This window comes from Gossypium hirsutum, chromosome D11 (genome assembly GCF_007990345.1).
Source record: "Gossypium hirsutum isolate 1008001.06 chromosome D11, Gossypium_hirsutum_v2.1, whole genome shotgun sequence".
NCBI lineage: Eukaryota > Viridiplantae > Streptophyta > Magnoliopsida > Malvales > Malvaceae > Gossypium > Gossypium hirsutum.
Window position 1 is genome coordinate 4,227,838 of NC_053447.1, and position 22,417 is coordinate 4,250,254.

At 36.8% G+C, this 22,417-nt stretch overlaps 3 protein-coding genes across 3 annotated transcripts; all 3 read right to left on the reverse strand.

Annotated features, from left to right (window-relative positions):
- Nucleotides 1-7,369: 7,369 nt before the first annotated feature.
- On the reverse strand, nt 7,370-16,511 carry LOC121223652 (triacylglycerol lipase OBL1). Its single transcript, XM_041105589.1, has 7 exons — nt 16,184-16,511; nt 10,803-10,996; nt 10,670-10,703; nt 9,961-10,577; nt 8,576-9,645; nt 7,823-8,288; nt 7,370-7,616 (listed from the first exon to the last, which is right to left on the reverse strand). Exons 1-5 carry the CDS (start codon nt 16,494-16,496, stop codon nt 9,367-9,369), a joined length of 1,437 nt encoding a protein of 478 aa, XP_040961523.1. The 5' UTR covers nt 16,497-16,511; the 3' UTR covers nt 7,370-7,616; nt 7,823-8,288; nt 8,576-9,366.
- A 2,184-nt stretch (nt 16,512-18,695) lies between these two features.
- LOC107910898 (triacylglycerol lipase OBL1) lies at nt 18,696-21,559 on the reverse strand. Its single transcript, XM_016838821.2, has 3 exons — nt 21,184-21,559; nt 19,608-21,099; nt 18,696-19,518 (listed from the first exon to the last, which is right to left on the reverse strand). The coding sequence occupies exons 2-3, from the start codon at nt 20,175-20,177 to the stop codon at nt 19,222-19,224; spliced, it is 867 nt and encodes a 288-aa protein (XP_016694310.2). The 5' UTR covers nt 20,178-21,099; nt 21,184-21,559; the 3' UTR covers nt 18,696-19,221.
- LOC107911979 (triacylglycerol lipase OBL1) lies at nt 20,531-21,493 on the reverse strand. Its single transcript, XM_016840002.2, has 3 exons — nt 21,184-21,493; nt 20,906-21,099; nt 20,531-20,542 (listed from the first exon to the last, which is right to left on the reverse strand). The coding sequence occupies exons 1-3, from the start codon at nt 21,491-21,493 to the stop codon at nt 20,531-20,533; spliced, it is 516 nt and encodes a 171-aa protein (XP_016695491.2).
- Nucleotides 21,560-22,417: the final 858 nt, after the last annotated feature.

Genomic DNA, 22,417 nt, shown 5'->3' on the forward strand with positions numbered 1-22,417 from the left:
ATCATCCTGGTATAAATACACTACCACTTATCCATTTACTTTAATTCTTTTGGGCTCATTTGTCACTTACCATTCTTAATCAAATTAGGGAACGTTTATGGAAAATTGAGTACTTCACTTCCACTTTGCCATAGTATAACTATGGTCTTGCATATGATCACTTATAACTTTCTGAAGCCATAGCACTACCACGGTCTTACACGGATCACATTTATCACTTGTCACTTGTCCCTGATCAGATAAGTGTAGCTAAAGCTACCACTTATCACTTGTTACTTGTCACTGATCAGATAAGTGTAGCTAAAGCTACCACTTATCACTTGTCACTTGTCACTGATCAGATAAGTGTAGCTAAAGCTACCACTTATCACTTGTCACTTGTCACTGATAAGATAAGTGTAGCTAAAGCTACCACTTATCACTTGTCATTGATCAATTAAGTGTAGTTAAAGCTACCACTTATCACTTGTCATGTAACACCCCTTACCCGTGTTTTTTGTCGAAACAGAGTATGAGGTATTACTAGAACTCAACCACTTATAAATTTTTCAAAGTTGCCCAACTGCCGTTGTTCAAAACATTTTTATATTTAATTTGCTCTTTTGTAGTTTTTGATACTTCCTCTTACCTTATACATGGGTTGACTATGTATCAAACCCAATATTCCTCCCATAAATTTGTCCACCATACATAAATATTCACCTTCCCAATTTCCTCGTTTGAAGTAGTCTTCTCGTCTTTCTTGATCTATAATGGAAAATTTAACTCATTTAATGTCCACATTTATTAAAATAATCCACCACCCAACTTTTTGAAAAATTACAATATTGCCCCCAAACTTTTGCATAATTACACTTTTGTTCCCAAGCTCAGAAATTAAACTTCATCACTTATTCTTATGTTTTATGACATGCTGAACAATTTTCCCTTCGATGGAAACATCAAATTCTCACTCTAACACATACTTTTGAACATTAACTATTTTTACCGATTATGTCAATTTACCCATTTTCGTTTAAAATCGCTTAGCAAAAGTTGTTTAACATAATTTCTAGCTTCATATTCCACCATAAAATAGAAAAATAAACACTTTTCACCTGTGGGTATTTTTCCAAATATAAACCCTAACATGAATTAACAGTAAAATAAACTAAACCGAGCTACGAGGATTTCAAAAATGCAAAGAACATTAAAAACGGGGCTAGGATGCACTTACTATGAGCTTGAGAAAGCAAAGAAACCCTAGCTATGGTGTCTTCCAAAATTTGGCAGCAACTTAATGAAGATGACACCACTTTTCCATCTTTTTCCCATTTTATTTCTTTTTATTACTAAATGACTAAAATGCCTTTACTTAAAAAAATCTATTTTACTAATTCTATGCTCATTTTTGTCCATCAATTTACTAATGGTCTAATTACAACATAAGAACCTCCAATTATAATTTCATAACAATTTGACATTTCTAACATGTAGAACTCAACTTTTTCACTTTTTACAATTTAGTCCTTTTGACTAAATTAAGTGCCCAAACGTCGAAATTTTTGAACGAAATTTTTACGAAATTTTTCCGTAAAATTGTAGACCATAAAAATATAATAATAGTCATATTTTACCTTGTCGGATTTGTGGTCCCGAAACTACTGTTCCGACTAGGCCTAGAATCGGGCTGTTACATGTCACTTGTTAGAAGTACTCAAATCCAACCCTCTCAATTTGATCATTTACTCGGTTTTTCGTATTGTTATTTTATTCTCAATCCATCAACAAATATATATCATCATATACTATATAATTCATGAAATTAACATTTAATCATTAAATTTCAGTCATATGAACTTACTATTTCATTACCTTTCCACACTCGTTTTCTATGCACATCACACAATATATAAACATATCATTCAACCATAGTCGCAAGCTAGTGTATTTAAACATAACTCTTTTTTTGAACTAACCACATGTTAAACCATTTCACTAGAGATTACATAATTTAAACCTTACCACCCTTTTCATGATCACAAGCATATTTTCAATTAGGCACTTACCATTTCAATGCATAATTTATAAATTTAACGTGGCATAATCTAGCCACTACTTGGCCAAAGCCTAAGCATGTACACCAAATATGTTAGCCAAATACACATATAGCACAAGCATTATAAGTATGGATGAGCACAACATTTATTCATGTATCACGCTTACCAACATGTGTTAATTCATAAACCATTCATGTCATTATTTCATGCCAAATCATATACCGAATATACCATACACATACTATGAAACTTTATTTTCACACACGAGCTTAAACCAAGACCAATATGCACAAATATAAGCATAATTTCTATTTCATCGTTTATCAATTATAATCAAGCCTATGACCAATTATACACAAATCATTCATATATTTTCCAATGTTGTCATAACTCAAAATTCTTCTTTTTGTCACTTTATTTCCTTACTATATCAAAGATAATATCTTCCTGTAAAAATTTTCGGGGTATTACATTTCTCTTCCCCTTAAAATAAATTTCGTCCTCGAAATTTCCTTATTTTACTATATCAAGAATACCTACTCTCTTACTGTAAAAATTTTCGGGATCACATATCAATTTAGACCTTTTAAATAAATTGAGTGCTCAAACGTCAAAATTTTCGAACGAAATTTGCACGAAATCATTTCATGAAATTGTAGACCATAAACATATAATAAAAATAATTTTTTTCTCGTCGGATTTGTGGTCCAAAAACTACTGTTCTGACTAGACCCAAAATTGGGATGTTACAACCAGGCCTTAGGAGCCTGTTTAAGGCCATACAGAGCCTTCTTTTGCTTGTATACCATTGATTTGTCACCATGGTTCTGTTCGAATCCAAGTGGTTGAAGCATATAAATTTCCTCCGACAGGTCACCATTGAGAAAGGCATTGTTGATGTCCACCTGCTTGTGTTGCCAGCCAAACTAAACCGCCAATAACAAGTGTAACACCCTTAACCCGTATCCGTCGCCGAATTAGGGTTACGAGGCATAACCAAACAAACACAACCATTTAAAAAAAAAAAACCAAACTGATCACAAACATGGAAATTAAACCATTTTCTCGTGGCTATTTATATTTTACAATCCAAATCTAACCAAAATCATATTCAAACCTATACATGCCATAAGGTCGAGTTCAAAATTTTAACAAAATACCAAAAGAAGTCGATAGTGTGATAGACTATGCTGATGATCCCCGAGCTCGTAATGCGTCTCCAAAATCTATAAATCAAATGGAGAAAAACAATCAAAGTAAGCTTTCATAGCTTAGTAAGTCTATAGCATATCTAAAATACATATAAAAGAATGTATATTTAACTAATACACATAAACAGACATATGTATAGACATTATATGCATATAATCAAGTTACCAACATAATCATTAACTGCATATATTGATTTCTAGTGTATTTTTCGTTCGCACTTCATCGGATCCATTTATATATAAATTTCCAAATACATATACCAATAGCATATTTTTATACTTATCAATTACAAGTGCCGAATACACTTATACAATTATAACCCACATATGCCGAATGCGTTCATATATATATATCCAACAATTTCATGACAACCAATATATGCACATACTCAATAATCACAAAGATTCAAACGTTTATACACTCATCAAACACATTGAAACAAATGTTCATATATTTGTCCATTACATATAATCAAAAGCATATATATATATTTATACCCAATGCATATAACCACTTAATTTAAACAGATTCACTAGCACTTCATCTACTAGGTTTAAAGTCTAATTCAGTTCACCGGCACTTAGCCTTCTAGGCTTATAGCCTGATTCAGTTCACCGGCACTTAGCCTGCTAGGCTTATAGCCTGATTCAGTTCACCGGCACTTAGCCTGCTAGGCTTATAGCCTGATTCAATTCACCGGCACTTAGCCTGCTAGACATATAGTCTGAATAATTTCACTGGCAATAAATCCGACTGATACTGAGCTTTAACAAAAGAATCTCAATTTACAGAAGTTGTATATCTTATTTGTATATAAAATCCACACAAAATTCAGCTCAATATTCATAACTTATATCTTTAAAAACACATGGATAAATATAAATCCCAATCATCAAATTTAACTTAAATAACTCAATAATTCAACCAAAACACATTTATGTATATATAACCTCATACTTTAGATTCCACTTCTAATATCATAAAATTTAACTTATAATATACTAGGTACCTTTAACATTTGAATTCCATATATACCCATACAATTTCATATACCATCTCAATACAGGACCTTATACATGTACATATATGCATATTCGAATATAACAAACATATATTACTCTATACTTATATTCGAAACAAGAATATATACCTATATACTCATACATATTCAAATTTAACATATATATATAAATATAATTTCATACTTATACTCAATATAAATATTTATTCATAAGTATACATACTTATTCACTCCAACTTATACAACTATTTTATACTAAATTCACACCTTATTCACACACACATACATATGTTCGAATATATCTCATACCTTTGTAATTTCATACCTAATTTCAATACAACAAATTTTACATGTATATACATGTATATTCGAATATAATTTGTACATATATGTTCATACCTAAATTTATTTCAAGGACATTCATATGCATATTTGCATATTCATAGTCATTCGAATCTAGCATATATATAATTTCATACTTTCAATTCCAATTTTTATACTTTTAAAATCAACTCAACACACATACCATTGATATACATACTCATATGCTGATTTAATAAAATTAAATAGCTAATAGACTTACCTCGGACGATGGAAAAATCAAAATCGGACGATTATTCGACTAATTTGGCTTTTCCCCGATCTAACTCCGATTTCTTTGGTTCTCGATCTAAATATATTCAAAATAAGATAATTTATTTATTAACACATTCAATTTAATCCAAAAACACATAATTTGGAAAATTACTATTTTGCCCCTAATATTTACACCTTTTTGCAATTTACTCCCTATTGCATAAAACACAATTTATACAAAATTTGCCCATACCACACAAGGGCCAAATATTCATGGTTCTCATACAAGTCCACACATTGCATTTATTTCACATTTTAGTCCCCCAAAAATTAAATTTCACAATTTAGCCCTATTTACTCAATTTCACTAAAAATTCCAATACAAAACATATTAATCTATCACATATCTTTCATTTTTCATCATCAACTATCACAAAGTCCAAGCATTCATCAATGGCACATTTCAAAATCATCAACAATTCAAAAAATTAAAACATGGGTTTTGAAGAACACAAAGCAACAATCTCAAAAACGTAAAAATTATCGAAAACCGAACAAAACAGATACCCGAATTAAGCTCCCAAAGATGCCGAATGTTTAAAGCTTCCAAAGTTTTATTTTTTTTCTTCTTAGAATCGGCCAAGAAAGATGAACACATGCACGGCCATTATTTATTTATTTAATACATATTAATATACATTTTACAATTTTAACCTTAATGATCTAATTAGAAAACTATTTAATGGTTGTCTATTTTTGTCCATGCATAATTCTAATGATTAAATTACAACATAAGGACTCCATATAATAAAAATCATAGCAAATAGGTACCTTTGCATATAGCATGCTAATTTTGCATTTTACACGATTAAATCCTTTTAATTAAATCGAGCACACCAACGATAAAATTTTCACACGAAATTTTCACACATATAAATTAACATACTGTAGACTAAAAAAATAATATTAAAATACTTTTCTGACTCGAATTTGTGGTCTCGAAAACACTATTTCGATTAGGGTCAAAACCGGGTTGTTACACCAAGACAACTCTAATAGTTGTTGACTTAACAATAGGACTGAATGTGTCCTGAAAATCAACTCCAGCTTCTTGAAGATAACCTTTAACCACCAGACGACCTTTGTATCGAGCAATGGTACCATTTGAACGCCTTTTGAGCTTGAAAACCCATTTGCACCCCACAGCTCGTCGGTTTGTTAGTAAGGGAACCAAATCCCAGGTATCATTCTTCAGGAGAGCATCATACTCTTGTTAAGCTGCGAGCGGCTATTCCTTGCTCGCAAGGGCCTTGTCAATTGTAGCAGGCTCTGTCTCACTCAGCTCAGCAGAGAACACCCTGGGCTTAAAAATACCATTCTTGGATCTGGTTGTCATAGGATGAGCATTGGCATGGGAGTTGACAGGAGGATTCTGGGCAACCAAAACTGGAGGAATGATAGGATCAGGAAGAAAAAATGAGGCAGAATCAGAATTACTACTGAAAGATGCAGACCCTGGTGAAGTATGAGTATGAGGCTGCACTCGAAAACTAGTGGACTTAAAGGGGAGTGGAGTAGAATGAGAAGGAGCAGACCCTGGCATGGAACCTGAAACCTGGTGATTTGATGAAATAGAGACACTAGGAGAACCAACCCGGAGTGACCCTTAAAAGGCACCACAACTGGAACTGAAGACCATTGATGCTGTAAACCAAATTGTGTGTGTAACAAATCACCAGTAGAGCTAGCAAAACTGGCAAAAGGAAAGCACCCCTCATCGAACACCACATGCCTAAAAATAAACACTCTGCTGTTGTCATCAAGACACTTATATCCCTTGTGAACAGGACTATAACCAAGAAATACACATGGTCTGGACCGAAATTTAAGTTTATGAGTATTAAATGGTCTAAGATAAGGATAACACCTACATCCAAACACCCTTAGATGCTTGTAGCTTGGCACAGTCTTATGCAATACTTCAAAAGGTGACTTGCCAGCTAGAACTGTAGGTGGAAGTCTGTTTACAAGATATGCAACACTAACGAAGGTATGAGCCCAAAAGTGCATAGGCATGTTAGCTTGAGCTAGCAAGGTTAGTCCAGTGTCAACCAAATGCCTATGCTTCCTCTCAACCAAACCATTTTGTTCAGATGTATGAGGACAAGACAACCTGTGCTGAATCCCTAGTCGAGAAAGAACCTTTGGAAAAGAACGAAACTTTCATCTCCAATCTATTTGAAGAGCTTTAATTTTGTAACCAAATTGAACCTCCACCAATTTTTGCAATTGAAGAAATTTGTCTAAAGCCTTAGACTTTTGGTTGATAAGATAGATCCAAACGTACCTCGAGTGTGCATCCAAAAAAGAAATATAATAAAAATATCCTTCAGATGCCGTAGGAGCAGGGCCCCATAAGTCAGAGACAAGAAGCTCAAAAAGAGCTGTGTACACAGTTGTAGAAGGAGAGAATGGTAACTTATAAAACTTGCCAAGTTGACTGAACAAATTGAATTCATCATTGAAACTTTTGAAGCAAGATTACATTTTTGAAGAACTGACATAATAGTCTTATTACAAGAATGACCAAGGCGTTTGTGCCACAGGTCAAAAAATGAAACATTAGAACCAGGTAGCTCCAGGGAGGTGGTGTGAACAGTAGTAGATGAAGCTAATGCAGCAGTGCAGCTTTGAGTGTCTGACAAATCGAACTGATACAAGCCATTATGAATGCGACCCATCAGCAGTATTTTCCTTGTCTTGATATCCTTCACAAAGCAATGGAATGGATGAAATTCAAAGAAAACTTGATTATCATTAGCAAATTTAGCAACATATAATAAGTTCTTGCAGATTTGTGGGACATGCGATACACGTTTCAGATGAAAAACTTTATTAGAACTTGCAAAGGAAGAAGACCCAATGTTAGCTACTGACACAGATATACCATTGCTCATGAAGAGCGAGTTGTTACCTGTGTATTGGGTAGCCTCATGCAAATTTTCTAGATCACTGGTAACATGATTAGAAGCTGTGGAGTCAGGATACCAGACCTTTGTATTCAAAGATCCTGTGGAAAAATGACTATTTGTAGAAGTAGTATTAACTTGCAAGTCAGAATGATGCACAGAGGGCTTCTGAGAACAGCAATGAGGACCTCCACAAAATGAGTTTGAAATATCCTGAAACTGATGACAATGAGCTTGCATAGGTTGGTTGGACACACCTTCAAATGACTCATCAAACCCGTAATAGCATTTTTAAACTGTGTGACCAATGCGACCACACAACTAACTCTGAGGCTTATTGTGAACAAAACGCCTTCCTTGACCTCTGCCTCGAAACGACCGAGAGCCACGGCCTCTATAAGGTGGTCGAGAACCACTTTCAAGCTGCTCAGTATTTTTGGCATTAGTTGCACTTTGTTGAGCCATATTAACCTGCAAAGGCATGCTCAAAACTGAGTCTTGCTGTCGAGCCTCACAGTTAATCAACATTTCAGCAAGAAGATCAAGAGAAACAGGCATTGCTGAAGCGACAACACGGATTGACTCATACTCTATGGGCAATCCAGCAAGAATAATGCTATTATGTTCTAGTGCAGACACGAGATGACCAACAGCAACCAATGTGTCAAACAAAATTTTTATCTTGGACAAATATTCTTTAATGGTGAGATGCCCTTTCTTTTGAGAATACAAAAGTATGTCGTAAAGTAGAGACTGACATAATAGATTTAGTAGCAACCCTCCAAATAACAGCACTTCAGATATCAAAGCTCGAACGAGCATCAGCAAGATGTACCAGAATATCATCACAAATCGTGGATAACAGCCAAGAAGCCAACAGCTTGTTTTGCTGTTTGTGAACCAAGAAGTCAGGATTAGCCACAAGATTGCCATCACTGTCAACAAGAGACTATGGAGGAACACTAACAGTGCCAAGAACGAAATCTTGTAGTCCGTACCCTTCAAGAATCAACAAGACTTATTGTTTCCACAATAGAAAATTACGCTCACCTAATTTTATTGTATCATGTTTGGGAAACTGCTAAATTTTCCTCAAAAAACCACACCCAGGATCAGGATCAGAAGAGGAAATATGAATGGAGGGATGGTTACCATTATCATTACCTGAAACTGCATCTGTTGCCATTAAAGAAAACAACTTATGGCTCAGATACCATAAAGAGAATTAAGAGAAGAACATTGAGAAACTAAATAATAGTTGTATATTCTTAACATACATCGGAAATACAAGCTCACTGTATTTATAACACTAAGTATTAACAGCTAACTAACTACTACCAGAATACCAGCTAACTACCACAACTGCAGCTAACTACCACAACTACTTTCATTCCTTAATAGAGATGAGCTAGATTTATACAAGAGGATTAGATAGAAACCATAAAAAAAGCTCATATGCAGCTAACAACCTATCACACTAACTCTTTAGTACACATTTAAACTTTTAACATTTCTGTTGAAATATTAAAAGTGCAAACGAAACTCTTGTTTAGGAACGGTTCTTTTTGTGGTGGAAAGGATGCAAATGAAGATGGCGGAGGGATCCAAGACGAGTGGAGTTGACATAATCTTGGGCACAGTGAGCTGGTATACCAGGGATCATCAATCCAAAGATTCTGATAAAAAATAGCGGCCACCCTTCCTTGTAATCTGCTCCATACTTGGTCAACATAATGAAGCTTCTTATCAGCTCATAAATGGCGTTTCTTCGCATGTCAATGGAGCCCCAAATTGACAAATAGTTCTTGTATGGTTCTTCCTCAACTATCTGCATTACATTTCCCAATTCATCAGACCGGGTCAAGCTCTTTCAAGAAAGGCTTGATTAAATAATGTCGCCTTCGGCATTTTTAGTAACTAAATTGGGTCTTGACTATTACATTTAAGATGATAACTCTGGTCGGTTGAATTGACCACAATAATATATTATAACTTTTTTTTTTATAGAAGGAGAAGAGGATTATGTTATCTAGATTTAACCCTAAACAAGATTTCCAATCAACGGGAAATAACATAATTTTTTATAAGCTATATTGAAAACCCCTTTAATTTGATGAAATATGTATGATGTTGACTTTCTTACCGATGCTTGATATTGGCTGTTATAGTAAACGCAGGTACCAAAGTGCTTGAAGAGGCCATCAGAAGGAATCCTAGGAACCATATCATTACAGTAAACATATCTGTAATATTCAATCCTATTCTTTCTGAAATTCTCCTCCATGTACTGCCCGAACGCTTCGTCCCCAACTCTGGGTTGTCCGAACGTGTAAACCCCTTCCATCCTCTCAAGCAACAATTCCTCGTCATGGTAAAACAGTATCCCCGGGAAAAGAATAGCCAACGCCCCGCCCAAACTGTGGCCCGTCACTATAAATTTGGCTTCGGGGTCCTGTTGCAAAAGGTATCTCAACGTATCCCTTATGTCGTAGTAAGCCAAGGGTGCTCGGCGTGGAGGGTGAGCTGAATCGTGGTCCACTTGTTGTGCCCACCCTGCATTATTTTGCATCCCCAGGGCTTTCAAGAAACCGCTATGAACTTTTCCAATGTGAGGGAATTCGTACCATGACAAATCAACGTCCGAACACCAATCTTCGGAATTAAACGGTTGTGTTCCTCTGAAGCACACAACAATGGTGTCGTGGTCAACACTTTTATCTCGAAACATTACAACTTGTGTATCGGCTCTTCCAAGGAAATCTGTCCATGTCATTAACAATTAATTAACAAATCATTCCATTAATAAGTTGAAAATAATTAATTATACTGCAAATCAAGAGGTAATCGGATACCATTCCAATAATCTTTATATCCCAAGAACTCCATCTGCACACGAACCAAGCAAACTGTAAGTCCAATTATGAATATTAACCTAATTTCTTTTATAAATAACAGTAAGTAAAAGGAAACCATCGCCATACATACCTTCCATTGACCTTCGATAAGAGCTTGGTTATAAGCAGCGTTATTGTAAGCTGCTTTACAAGCCATAATCGAGAGTGCTGGATAATACATGGCATTTCCATATTTAATATTAATATCTAACTCCATTCTCGTGTCTGTAAATCCAACAAAAGAGAGGTAGGTTGCAGCCTTCTTGTCTGGAATCACAACCCTCACTGTTCAACTGTTGCGGAAAGGATCGATTCGAGAACTCCGATATGACTACAAGTAAATTGACCGGAACGAAAAATAAAGTGAACACAAGGATTTACGTGGTTCGGCTTTAATGCCTACGTCCACGGGCAGAGGCGAAAAGAAATTTCACTATAACAAGATGAAGATTACAAGTGTTTTACACTCAAGACACAACCCGAGAACCTCACAACTCTCAACCCCTATAGAAAACCCGAAAGCTAAAATCCTAGCTTTCAAAGAACAAGCTTTGCTCTCTCTTGGTTTGGGATGATGAATATGGCTAATGAACCTCTCTATTTATAAGAGAGTTCAAGGACATAATTGTCCAAAACTTTGGCAAAGATTTGTGGTTGAAAATGGACACCAACAACCATCCACTAATCCACTACCACCAACAACCCACTACCAACAACAACAATCCACTACCAATTTTAAGCCATTTCTTAACAAATCTCCACCTTGGCTTGAAATTTACCAAGCTGAACATCATAGTGAATTCCTCGAACTGGATCACCTCTTCCAAACGCCTCTCTGGCGCTAATCAATCCCGAATACCTATCAAGTCCAAGCAATGCTTGAACTTATATGCAGGGATCACCTTAGTTAACATATCTGCAGGATTCTTCTCGGTAGCAACCTTGCTGATAACAATGTCACCTTGCGTAACATGTTCCCGAACAAAATGATATCTGACATCAATGTGTTTGGTCCGTTCATGAAACATCTGATTTTTAGTCAGATGTATGGCACTCTGGCTATCGCAAAATACAACAGTGAAATCCTGTTGTAAACCCAAACTGCTTACTAGACCTTTCATCCACAATGCTTCTTTCACTGCTTCTGCTAACGCCATATATTCCGCCTCAGTCGTAGATAAGGCTACGGTAGACTGTAACACAGCTTTCCAACTAATGGCTCCTCCAGAATAAGTGAAAACATAACCCGTCAGAGATCTTCTTTTGTCCAGATCTCCAGCATAATCAGAGTCCACATAGCCCGTGACACTGCTAGTGCAGTCACTCTGATCATATACCAAGCATAAATCTGCAGAACCTCTCAAGTACCTGAGAATCCATTTCACGGCCTGCCAGTGTTCCTTGCCAGGACAACTCATGTATCTGCTGACCACACTAACTGCATGTGAAATGTCTGGACGAGTGCAAACCATTGCATACATCACGCTTCCAACTGCACTCGAGTATGGAATGTGAGACATTTGCTGCTTTTCTTCATCAGATTGTGGTGACAACTCTGCAGAGAGTTTGAAATGTGGTGCCAACGGAGTACTCACAGTTTTCGCTTTATCCATGCCGAAGCGTTGAAGAACCTTTTCAATGTAGTTCTTCTGCGACACACGAAGCTTGCCCGCCTTGCGATCTCTGTGAATATCCATGCCCAAAATTTTCTTGGCAGCACCCAGATCCTTCATCTCGAACTCACCACTCAACTGCGACTTTAACTTGTTGATTTCCGACATGTTTTTGGAAGCAATTAACATGTCATCAACATACAGCAACAAATAAATGTACGAACCATCTGAGAGCTTCCGATGATAGACACAAGCATCATAGTCACATCTTGTGTAACCATGCTGAATCATGAAGCTATCAAACCGCTTGTACCACTGCCTTGGGGATTGTTTCAATCCATATAAAGACTTCTTTAATAGACAGACATGGTCTTCTTTACCAGGAACTGTAAAACCCTCTGGTTGACGCATGTAGATTGTTTCCTCGAGCTCACCATGCAAGAACGCCGTTTTTACGTCAAGCTGCTCAAGTTCTAGATCAGACTTGGCCACCATGGCAAGTAATACACGAATGGAAGAATGCTTTACGACTGGGGAGAAAACTTCATTGTAGTCAATCCCCTCTTTCTGAGTGAAGCCTTTAGCAACCAATCGTGCCTTGAATCTAGTTGCTTCAACCCCTAGGATGCCTTCCTTTTTCTTGAAGACCCATTTGCAACCAACTATCTTCTGGTTACTTGGCGGCTTAACCAACTCCCAAGTATGGTTCTTGTGAAGAGATTCTATCTCCTCACTCATAGCAATTGCCCACTGTGCCGACTCATCACACGTGACAGCCTCATTATAACTGGAAGGTTCTATACCAATGGACTCCGCCACACTGAGCGCGAAAGACACCAGATTAGCGTAACGCGGATTTGGTTTGATTTGTCTCTTCGTTCTTCCAGTGGCAATGCTATATGGTTTTTCTTGAGGTGACTCATCTTCATCGGAATCTTGCACCTCAACTTGATCATCCTGGACTGAAGTACCTTCCGTAGGAATTGGAGCGTCCACCTGACACTCCACCTGCTTCTCAACACCGTGATCTCCCATTCTATCTGACTCCTCCTTTTCCCGGGAATTTGTGGTGGATCGAAGCATGGATGACTCATCAAAAGTCACATCTCTGCTGATGATGAACTTGGACGAAACCGGATCAGGACACCACAACCTGTATCCTTTCACCCCTTGGCCGTATCCAAGAAATATGCATTTCTTCGCCCTCGGTTTGAGTTTTCCCTCATTTACATGAGCATACGCAGGGCAGCCAAACACTCTTAAACCAGAGTAATCAGCAGGAGAACCAGACCATACTTCCTCAGGAGTCTTCAGCTCAATAGCTGTTGACGGAGATCTGTTAACCAAATAACAAGCAGTATTAACAGCTTCAGCCCAAAATTCTTCACCGAGCCCAGCATTTGATCGCATGCAACGAGCTCGCTCCAAGAGAGTTCTATTCATGCGTTCTGCAACTCCATTTTGTTGTGGTGTTCGACGAACAGTGCGGTGTCTCACTATTCCTTCATTTTTGCAGAACTCATTGAATTCACCTGAGCAAAACTCCAAGCCATTATCCGTCCGGAATCGCTTGATCTTCTTTCCTGTTTGATTTTCGATCAAAGCTTTAAATTGCTTGAAGTTGATGAGAACCTCATACTTGCTCTTCAGAAAATACACCCAAACCTTTCTCGAGTAATCATCGATAAAGGTAAGCAGATATCTGTAACCACCTTTAGAAATTGTCGGAGAAGGCCCCCAAAGGTCAGAATGGAAGTAATCCACTGTGCCTTTTGTCTTGTGAATCCCAGTGCTGAACTTTACCCGAGTCTGCTTACCGAAGACGCAGTGCTCACAGAAATTCAACTTTCCTGTACACTGCCCAGACAATAATCCTCGTTTGCTTAGCACCGATAAGCCTCTCTCGCTCATATGCCCGAGCCGCATATGCCATAACTTCGTGGTGTCAGAATCTAGATTATCTGATGATGACACTCCCGCAACACCTGTAACCGAGGAACCATCGAGGAAGTAAAGGCCCCGCTCCAAATTACCACGTATCACAGTCAAAGCACCCGAGAATACCTTGAGAACTCCACCTTCAGCAGAGTACCGAAAGCCTTTCTTGTCCAACGTACTCAAAGAGATCAAATTTTTCTTCATTTCTGGAATGTGCCGAACATCAGTTAGAGTTCTAACAATACCGTCAAACATCTTTATACGAACTGTGCCAATCCCCATGACTTGACATGCGTGGTCATTTCCCATTAGTACTGAACCAGAATGCTTCTCGTATGTTGAGAATGCATCTTTCGAAGTACTTATATGAAATGTAGCTCCCGTATCAAGAATCCATCTCCCACCAGCGTAAGAGTCGGATACTGCAAGAACGATCTCGGCATCACTTGAAGAATCTGCATCAGCTACATTCGCACGATCATTTTGTTGCTCCTGTGATTCTGATTTCTCCTTCCTTTTCGGACAATCTACCTTCATGTGCCCGTACTTCTTACAGTAGTAGCACTGTATTCTCTTCTTGGACTGCGATCTAGGATGGCTTTTACTTGAACTTCCACCCTTTGCCTTGGATCTTCCTCGAGCAACCAAGCCTTCGCCTTCATTGTTTTCGACCACCTTACCAGTGATTTTCTTCCTCAACTCACTGGAACTTAAGGCATTTTTCACCTCCTCTAGAGTCAGGTCATCACGACCGTACATCATTGTATCAACAAAATTCTCATACGAGGGAGGCAAAGAACACAAAACAATTATTGCTTGGTCCTCATCATCGATTTTGTTATCGATATTATTCAAATCCATGATAATGGAATTGAATTTATCCAGGTGCTGGGAAACAGGTGTACCTTCCTCCATCTTCAGGGCATAGAGTCTTTGCTTGAGGTAGAGCCGGTTCGTCAATGACTTCGTCATGTACTTGCTCTCTAACCGGAGCCACAAACCGGACGCGGTTTTCTCATCCGCTACTTCTCGTAGCACTTCATCTCCTAGACATAGCAGAATAGCACTATGTGCTCTTTCTAGCATGTCATCCTTTTGCTCTTCCGAAAGCGTGCTTGGTAATTTATCTTTACCAGACAATGCTTTTAGCAATCCTTGTTGAACCAGCACTGCCCGCATCTTGATGCGCCATAAACTGAAACTATTTTTCCCGGTAAATTTCTCGACATCATACTTAGTCGATGAAACACTTGTAGCCATAATTTGGAACCTTTGAATGAATGATAATATTTTCTTCCTGATGTGAAAGATCAGACAAAGCTGCAGTCACAGGGCAATTCAGAAAATATTATCACTCCTTCAACTACGCTCTGGTACCAATTTGTTGCGGAAAGGATCGATTCGAGAACTCCGATATGACTACAAGTAAATTGACCGGAACGAAAAATAAAGTGAACACAAGGATTTACGTGGTTCGGCTTTAATGCCTACGTCCACGGGCAGAGGCGAAAAGAAATTTCACTATAACAAGATGAAGATTACAAGTGTTTTACACTCAAGACACAACCCGAGAACCTCACAACTCTCAACCCCTATAGAAAACCCGAAAGCTAAAATCCTAGCTTTCAAAGAACAAGCTTTGCTCTCTCTTGGTTTGGGATGATGAATATGGCTAATGAACCTCTCTATTTATAAGAGAGTTCAAGGACATAATTGTCCAAAACTTTGGCAAAGATTTGTGGTTGAAAATGGACACCAACAACCATCCACTAATCCACTACCACCAACAACCCACTACCAACAACAACAATCCACTACCAATTTTAAGCCATTTCTTAACATCAACGTACAACCAGACATGATTATATTTATTGCACCCAAAGCTAATATCTCAAAGTGAAGGACATAAATATTTATATACCTTGCATGATATTTCTTATGAGACCAAAGAAGCCACCATTAATGTAGAAAAAGTTGAGTAAAAACACTATGGTTCTCCCTATCATCGCCATCGGCATGGATAACTTTAGCAGAAACTTTTGTATCAGTGCAGAAATGACTATAAGAAGTCTGTACAGGAAACTTTCTAGTTCTTCAAGAGAGGACTCGATGAATTTCCTCTTCTTTACATTTCTGGAAAATAAGACGCTAAAAATGTCAAAGAGAGAGGCTTCCTTAGGGTTTATAAGCAAATAACTTGTGTACAAGTCTTTTTTGCTGGGTTTGGCTTCCATGATCGACACTGGAATACACTATTTGTGGGGAGGGGGGCTTCGATTGCTTTTTGGGATGCTTGAGAATCAGCTTTAAATGCCAAATTTATAGGCAGAAAGATATTACCTAGAGATATACAACAGGTCTTTGGCAGTTGGCACAGTAAATATTTATTTTCACGTGTATTTATTATCACAATTATTTGTCTATAAAGTAAAAAAATTCAACCTTAGCCTTCTTGATTCCATCAAGTAATATAAATCCATCCGTCAATACTTGGGTACTCTGCTGTTGACAAAATTTAAAATCATTAAAAGGTGTAAGTCGGTGAGTGTTTAAAAGTCATCAGATGCCACCCTAATACTAGAAATTGCAAGGAAATTCCTTTTTATTCACAACTTTATTTTCACCTACCGTTTCTAATACCTTTTCACCTTGATTTTCTTATTATGTTACTCTACGCTTTTCATTTAGTTTACCTACTTTTATTTTTATAATTTTAGTATTTTTTGGAATTCAACTATTAAAATTCATACCATTTTTTTTATTAAATTAGGTTTCCACCTTTAATTACATATATTTAATTGAATTAGATTTAATGTGGTGAGGCTTTTTTTTTAAATATAATAGTAATTGTTAAAGTTGTTATGAATTTGATTAGAATTTTATAATTTTTTTTAAAAAAAATTAGTATAATTATAAATTTTTAAATAAATTTTTTAAATTTTTGAAAATAAGTTATAAATTTTAATTTTTTTGAATTTTCTGATGTTTTTTTAAAAAAAATTATCTATAGTTAAAGTAAATAAATATAATTCAATTATTGATTAATTTTATGATAATGAAATGATGAAAACGTAACACCCTCATAATATTGAAGGTTGGGTGAGTAACTTTAATTCAACCTCTCGTGAATTGTGAAGAAAGAGAAATTAATAAAATAAATAATAATAGTGAAATGTGAGCACCAGACGCTTAACACATTATATCTTTTAATAAGATATTATATATCTAGCTTGTGTCATGCATAGAATCATTTGTACATCACAAGATAGACCATGCACGGTTATAAATATTTAATCAAACGTTATATTAAAATTTTAAATTGAAAGTGTCAGATGCATGCATGGTTTAAATATTCATTATTACTACTTTTATCTGTCATTATTGATGACATTTTGCGATAAACTTCTGAGTGGCTTCCATTTGTTTAGCAGGGACGAGATGAATTCCTTTATTTTCTTAACTGCAATTAAGTACTGTATCTGATATCTGCAATTGAATACAGCAAGAGCAGTATTTGTACCAATCAGATGAGGTACGATATCATCATTAACTGTTGATACTAACCACCATGCAAGTAGCTTATCCTGTTGTCTAAAACCAACAAACTGTGGATTCTCAGTTCCTTGACTGTCCTCCTTTTTGACATACTGAGGAGGAGTTTCTATAGTGTCTAAAACAAAACCACTTAACCCATAGCCCTCAACTATCAATGTAACTTGATGTTTCCATACAATGTCATTATTCTCAGTCAACTTGACAATCTCATGCTTTGGAAACTGATGGGTTGGTAAAAAAGAAGACCAAGAAACTCATTAACATTCTAAGAAGACATCCCTGTACCTAGGTGAAACGGTGGTGGCATCATCCCTGTACCTGATTGAAACACAGGCTGTCAATTCAAGCTCCTCATTGATAGGGTCACCACGATCATGTTGATTTACAGGATTGTTTTGAATTTTGTATGTCACAACAGCCATTACACTAGAACCCTGAATACCAATAGAAACGCCAGCAAAACTGTACAACCTTACAGCACTAGTTCAGTCAATATAAATAATTCTCAACAGGACTCCAAAAGCTATTACGCAATAGCTTTGATACCATGAACACAAATCAAGAATCTTAAGAATATACAAAACAAGAAACTAAAGAAAGAAGATGATGAAATTTTCTTATTTCAGCTTAAAACTCTTACTTACAATAGAAGATGGACTGTGTTTATATAGCAAACTGATTAACGCCGACCAAACTGAAACCTAACTACTAACAAACTGTTAACAGTCATTAACTGAGCGTAGTCAGTTCACTAATAAGAATAATACTTGGTTTTGAAGATTTGTGATGGAAGAGAAATAGGATTCGACAAGAACCTCCAACCCCGTTTTGCAAGCATCGCTAAGTTGAACCAGTGAAGACTTTTGAACCCCATACCTTCCAATTTCTTAGGAACACAAAGACCAGGGAATTAAATGCGGTCACGGCCGTGTTTTCGGTCGCATTGCATTTTCGCGGTTGTGGATATAACGGATGCTATTGCGGTCATTGCGGGTATCGCGATCCTGAATTTTAAAAAAAATTCACACAACTTATTGTAAAATATAATAGCCCGCGGTTTCTGCAGTAACGGTTTCAGATGGTGCCGCTACCGCTATATAACGGCCGCTATTTTAGTAACGGACCGCTATTTAAATCCCTGACAAAACAATCCCAAGACATCCAATGAGCTTTATGTCTTCCATCAGCTTTGGAGCTCCACCAAAATGAATTCATCATTTTTTGCAAATCATTACGAGTATTACTTCTTTAATTCTATTAATGAATCTTTATAATCACAGCAATAATCTTCAAACAATGGCCCAAAGTCCCTAATTAAAATGATCATTTCCATTTGTTCTGAAGAATAAAAATGAAGTACAGCATCTCTAACTCATTAGCTAAAATGGGTGTTAAAAAGGTCTCTTATTTTAGGCATCCATTGACAGTTTTCCATGGATGGCGATGATGTTGAAGTTGGTGATATATCCGACGAGAAATCAATCGAGTTGCATTAACATATTCATGGGGATTATGAGCAGATAGGCCTGGGAAACCAAGTCCCCATAATCTAAGCACAATAAGCGACCAAGTTTCTTTATATTCTGGACCCTTTATCAATGGCAGAATGAACCCCCTTACAAGTTCCCATCCCGAATTCAAGAATCTGGGTATCCATACAAACAGTGAGGTGTAATTCTTGTGGGGTTGTTCCTCAAGTACCTGCTCCACAAAATCAGATTTCATTATTCCAGAAAACTGACCAAACCGAAACAATAATCCGATGTGTTAAAGGTTTTTGGGACTCTCACCTTCCCTTTGTAGCAGCTATTGAAGTAAAGGCATGCCCCAAAGTGCTTATACAAAAAGGTCAAATCATCGGTAGGTGTTCTAGGGACCATATCATTGCAGTAAACATATCTCAGATACCTAATCCCATGCTTCCTCAACTGTAATTCCATGAACTCTTTGAACTTCTTGTCACCGACCCTCGGCTGCCCAAACGTATACACCCCTTCCATTCTATTCAACAGCCACGTTTCTTTATGCAACGCCAAAACAGCCGCGAACAATATCGATAAAGCCCCTCCCAGACTGTGACCAGCCACCATGAATCTGGTTTCGTTGTTCGGATTCAGTTTTTGTTTCAGCTTCTCCCGTATGGTGTAGTAAGCCAGTGAGCGGCGGTGGTCGTCGATGTGAGGTGGCCAACCTTTTTCCATGAGTAACCCCAAAGCTTTCATGAATCCGCCATGGATCTTTCCCATCTCGTCGAGTTCGTACCAGGAGAGGTCTAAATCGGTGCTCCAATCATCTGCATTGAAGGGTTCGGTTCCTCTGAAGGCTACGATTATCATGTCTGTTGTTTTATCGTGGACCATAAAGGCTTGTGTGTTGCTCTTCTTTTGATAATCTGCTAAAGGAGTTTCCGTGCTTCGGAGTTTAATTTTGTAAATAATAAAAGAATTCTGTGGATCCGATTCTTTATTTATTTATTTTTAAAATATAGATACAGAAATTATGATCTTACAAATATAAATACGAGTGAGATATTTGTGAAAGATTGGATTTTTTCTTACCATTCCAGAAGCAGTAGTACCCAATAAATTCCATCTGCACCAATTGGTAGCCTCTTCATATTATTCAATATTCAATCAATTGGATATATTTTTTTTCAATGGATGGATAGGAAAAGAATTGTAAGAACGATGTTAAAGTGTAAAAAGAATTGTCATCAATTGTTTGACTACAAATTACAAAAAAAAAACGTTATTTTTGTATTTTGTTGGTTCAATAAATTTTAAAAATGTATAATTTTTTAAATAATTTATATTGACTAACATTTGATCTTTCAAATAGTAAAATTAGATATGTAGTAATACATATATATATATCCCATTAACTACGATATATAATCCATCCAACAGTCGAAAAATCAAACAAAAGCCGGAGTATATACACAATTGTAAACAATGAAATTTGCCCGACCTTCACTTCTATTCACTTTATTTTTAACACAGAAAAGAATATATGCATTAACTTATTGCATGCAGCGTACACGAGTTTTCAGAAAAAGAAGAAAAATAAATTACAATTTTAAAGAAATTACCTTCCAGTAATCTCTAACAACTCTTTCAACAAAAGCTTGGTTCTCGTAAGAAATTTTAGCCGCCATAGCCGCCAATGCTCCAAAGTATCTGCAATCTCCAGGTTTGATATTCTGATCTAATTCAACTCGCCTATCTAGGCTTCCAATGAAGGACACGAAAGCTTCCGATTCTCGATCCACCATTTTCACCTTACCTGTAGTCAAGCTAATCATCAATCCATGCACATTCTCTGTTTTTATTTACAGCAATTTATCTGTCAATGTGGGTTAATTATAACCTCGCAAAAGATTGAAGAAAAGCACGAAAATGTTGTCGTTCAATGAGACCAAGTTCACCCACATTTCCAGCTTTTCGCCGATCCATCTCAGGGGCTTCGCTGCATGGAGAAGCATCTTTTGGGACGATAGAGACATGAAAATAAGCCATTTCCGGCGGATATTTTCCTGGAATTTCTCCGGTGGGCACTCCACAAAGGCTTTCTTTTCAAGTTCATGGTCCCATAGGAGGCGGAAAAGATCGAGAACACTCACTTCGTTTGGCCTCAACACTAAATAATTTCCGGAAAAATTATGAGACTGAGAAGCCATAGGCTTATTGGGTCGAAGGAAATGTATTCGAGAGTTGGTTTTATTTGTTTTAATTACTATCATTACAACGCATTTGTGTTAATTAAATTGTTTATATTCGGTTAATGTAGACATTGTAGACACGATTTGTATAGGTATATATCCCTAGCTTCGTAATCCAGCAATTTTGCAACAACGTATTACCTCTAACGATATTTGATCATCTGATTTAATTAATAATTAAGCATTTAGTTGAAGCAGTGAATGGAATATTATTAGGGAATTACTTGGCGTTTCAACGATGAAGATTCCGACGAATACTATATACATATATTTGCTTAACCCAGGAGAGATTCTAAGATTCTGGTGAGTTGAAGTAAGAATCAACACATGGACTAAATCTAATCATAAAACAAAGCATCTTCATGATTCCACACCCTACTATCCTTTCCCAAACAGCTTCAGGATTCAACAACTATTTCGTAATTCCCTCCTCACTGCTGTCCGCTTTCAAACTCTATTTCCTTCCCTAATTTTCTACAAACTTTGATTAAATAAATTATTAAAAATTCATTAAAAAAAATAGAAAAATTTGACATCTACCGATCAATAGAATTTTTACTTAAAATCTTATCGGCTGATAGATATCACCTCAATGGAGCTATGATGGAGGTATGTTCAGCGGCAGCCTGTTTTTACCTTGAACTTTCAAACGCACTGGCCCTGGATTGCTTCCAAACCCCTTCCTGACGCCCGTCTTTGCCTCCGCTATCAACAATACTATTAATCGTCATTTTTTTCTGTATTAATTCAGCTCTACTCCAAATATCCATGCACTTGTCTGCCTACGTCTTCCTCTCCCACCTTGACATCCATTGCTGTTATCCCAATCATTAGAGTGGAGGGTTTTACCGTTAGAGTCCATGTTTTTCATACTATTATAAC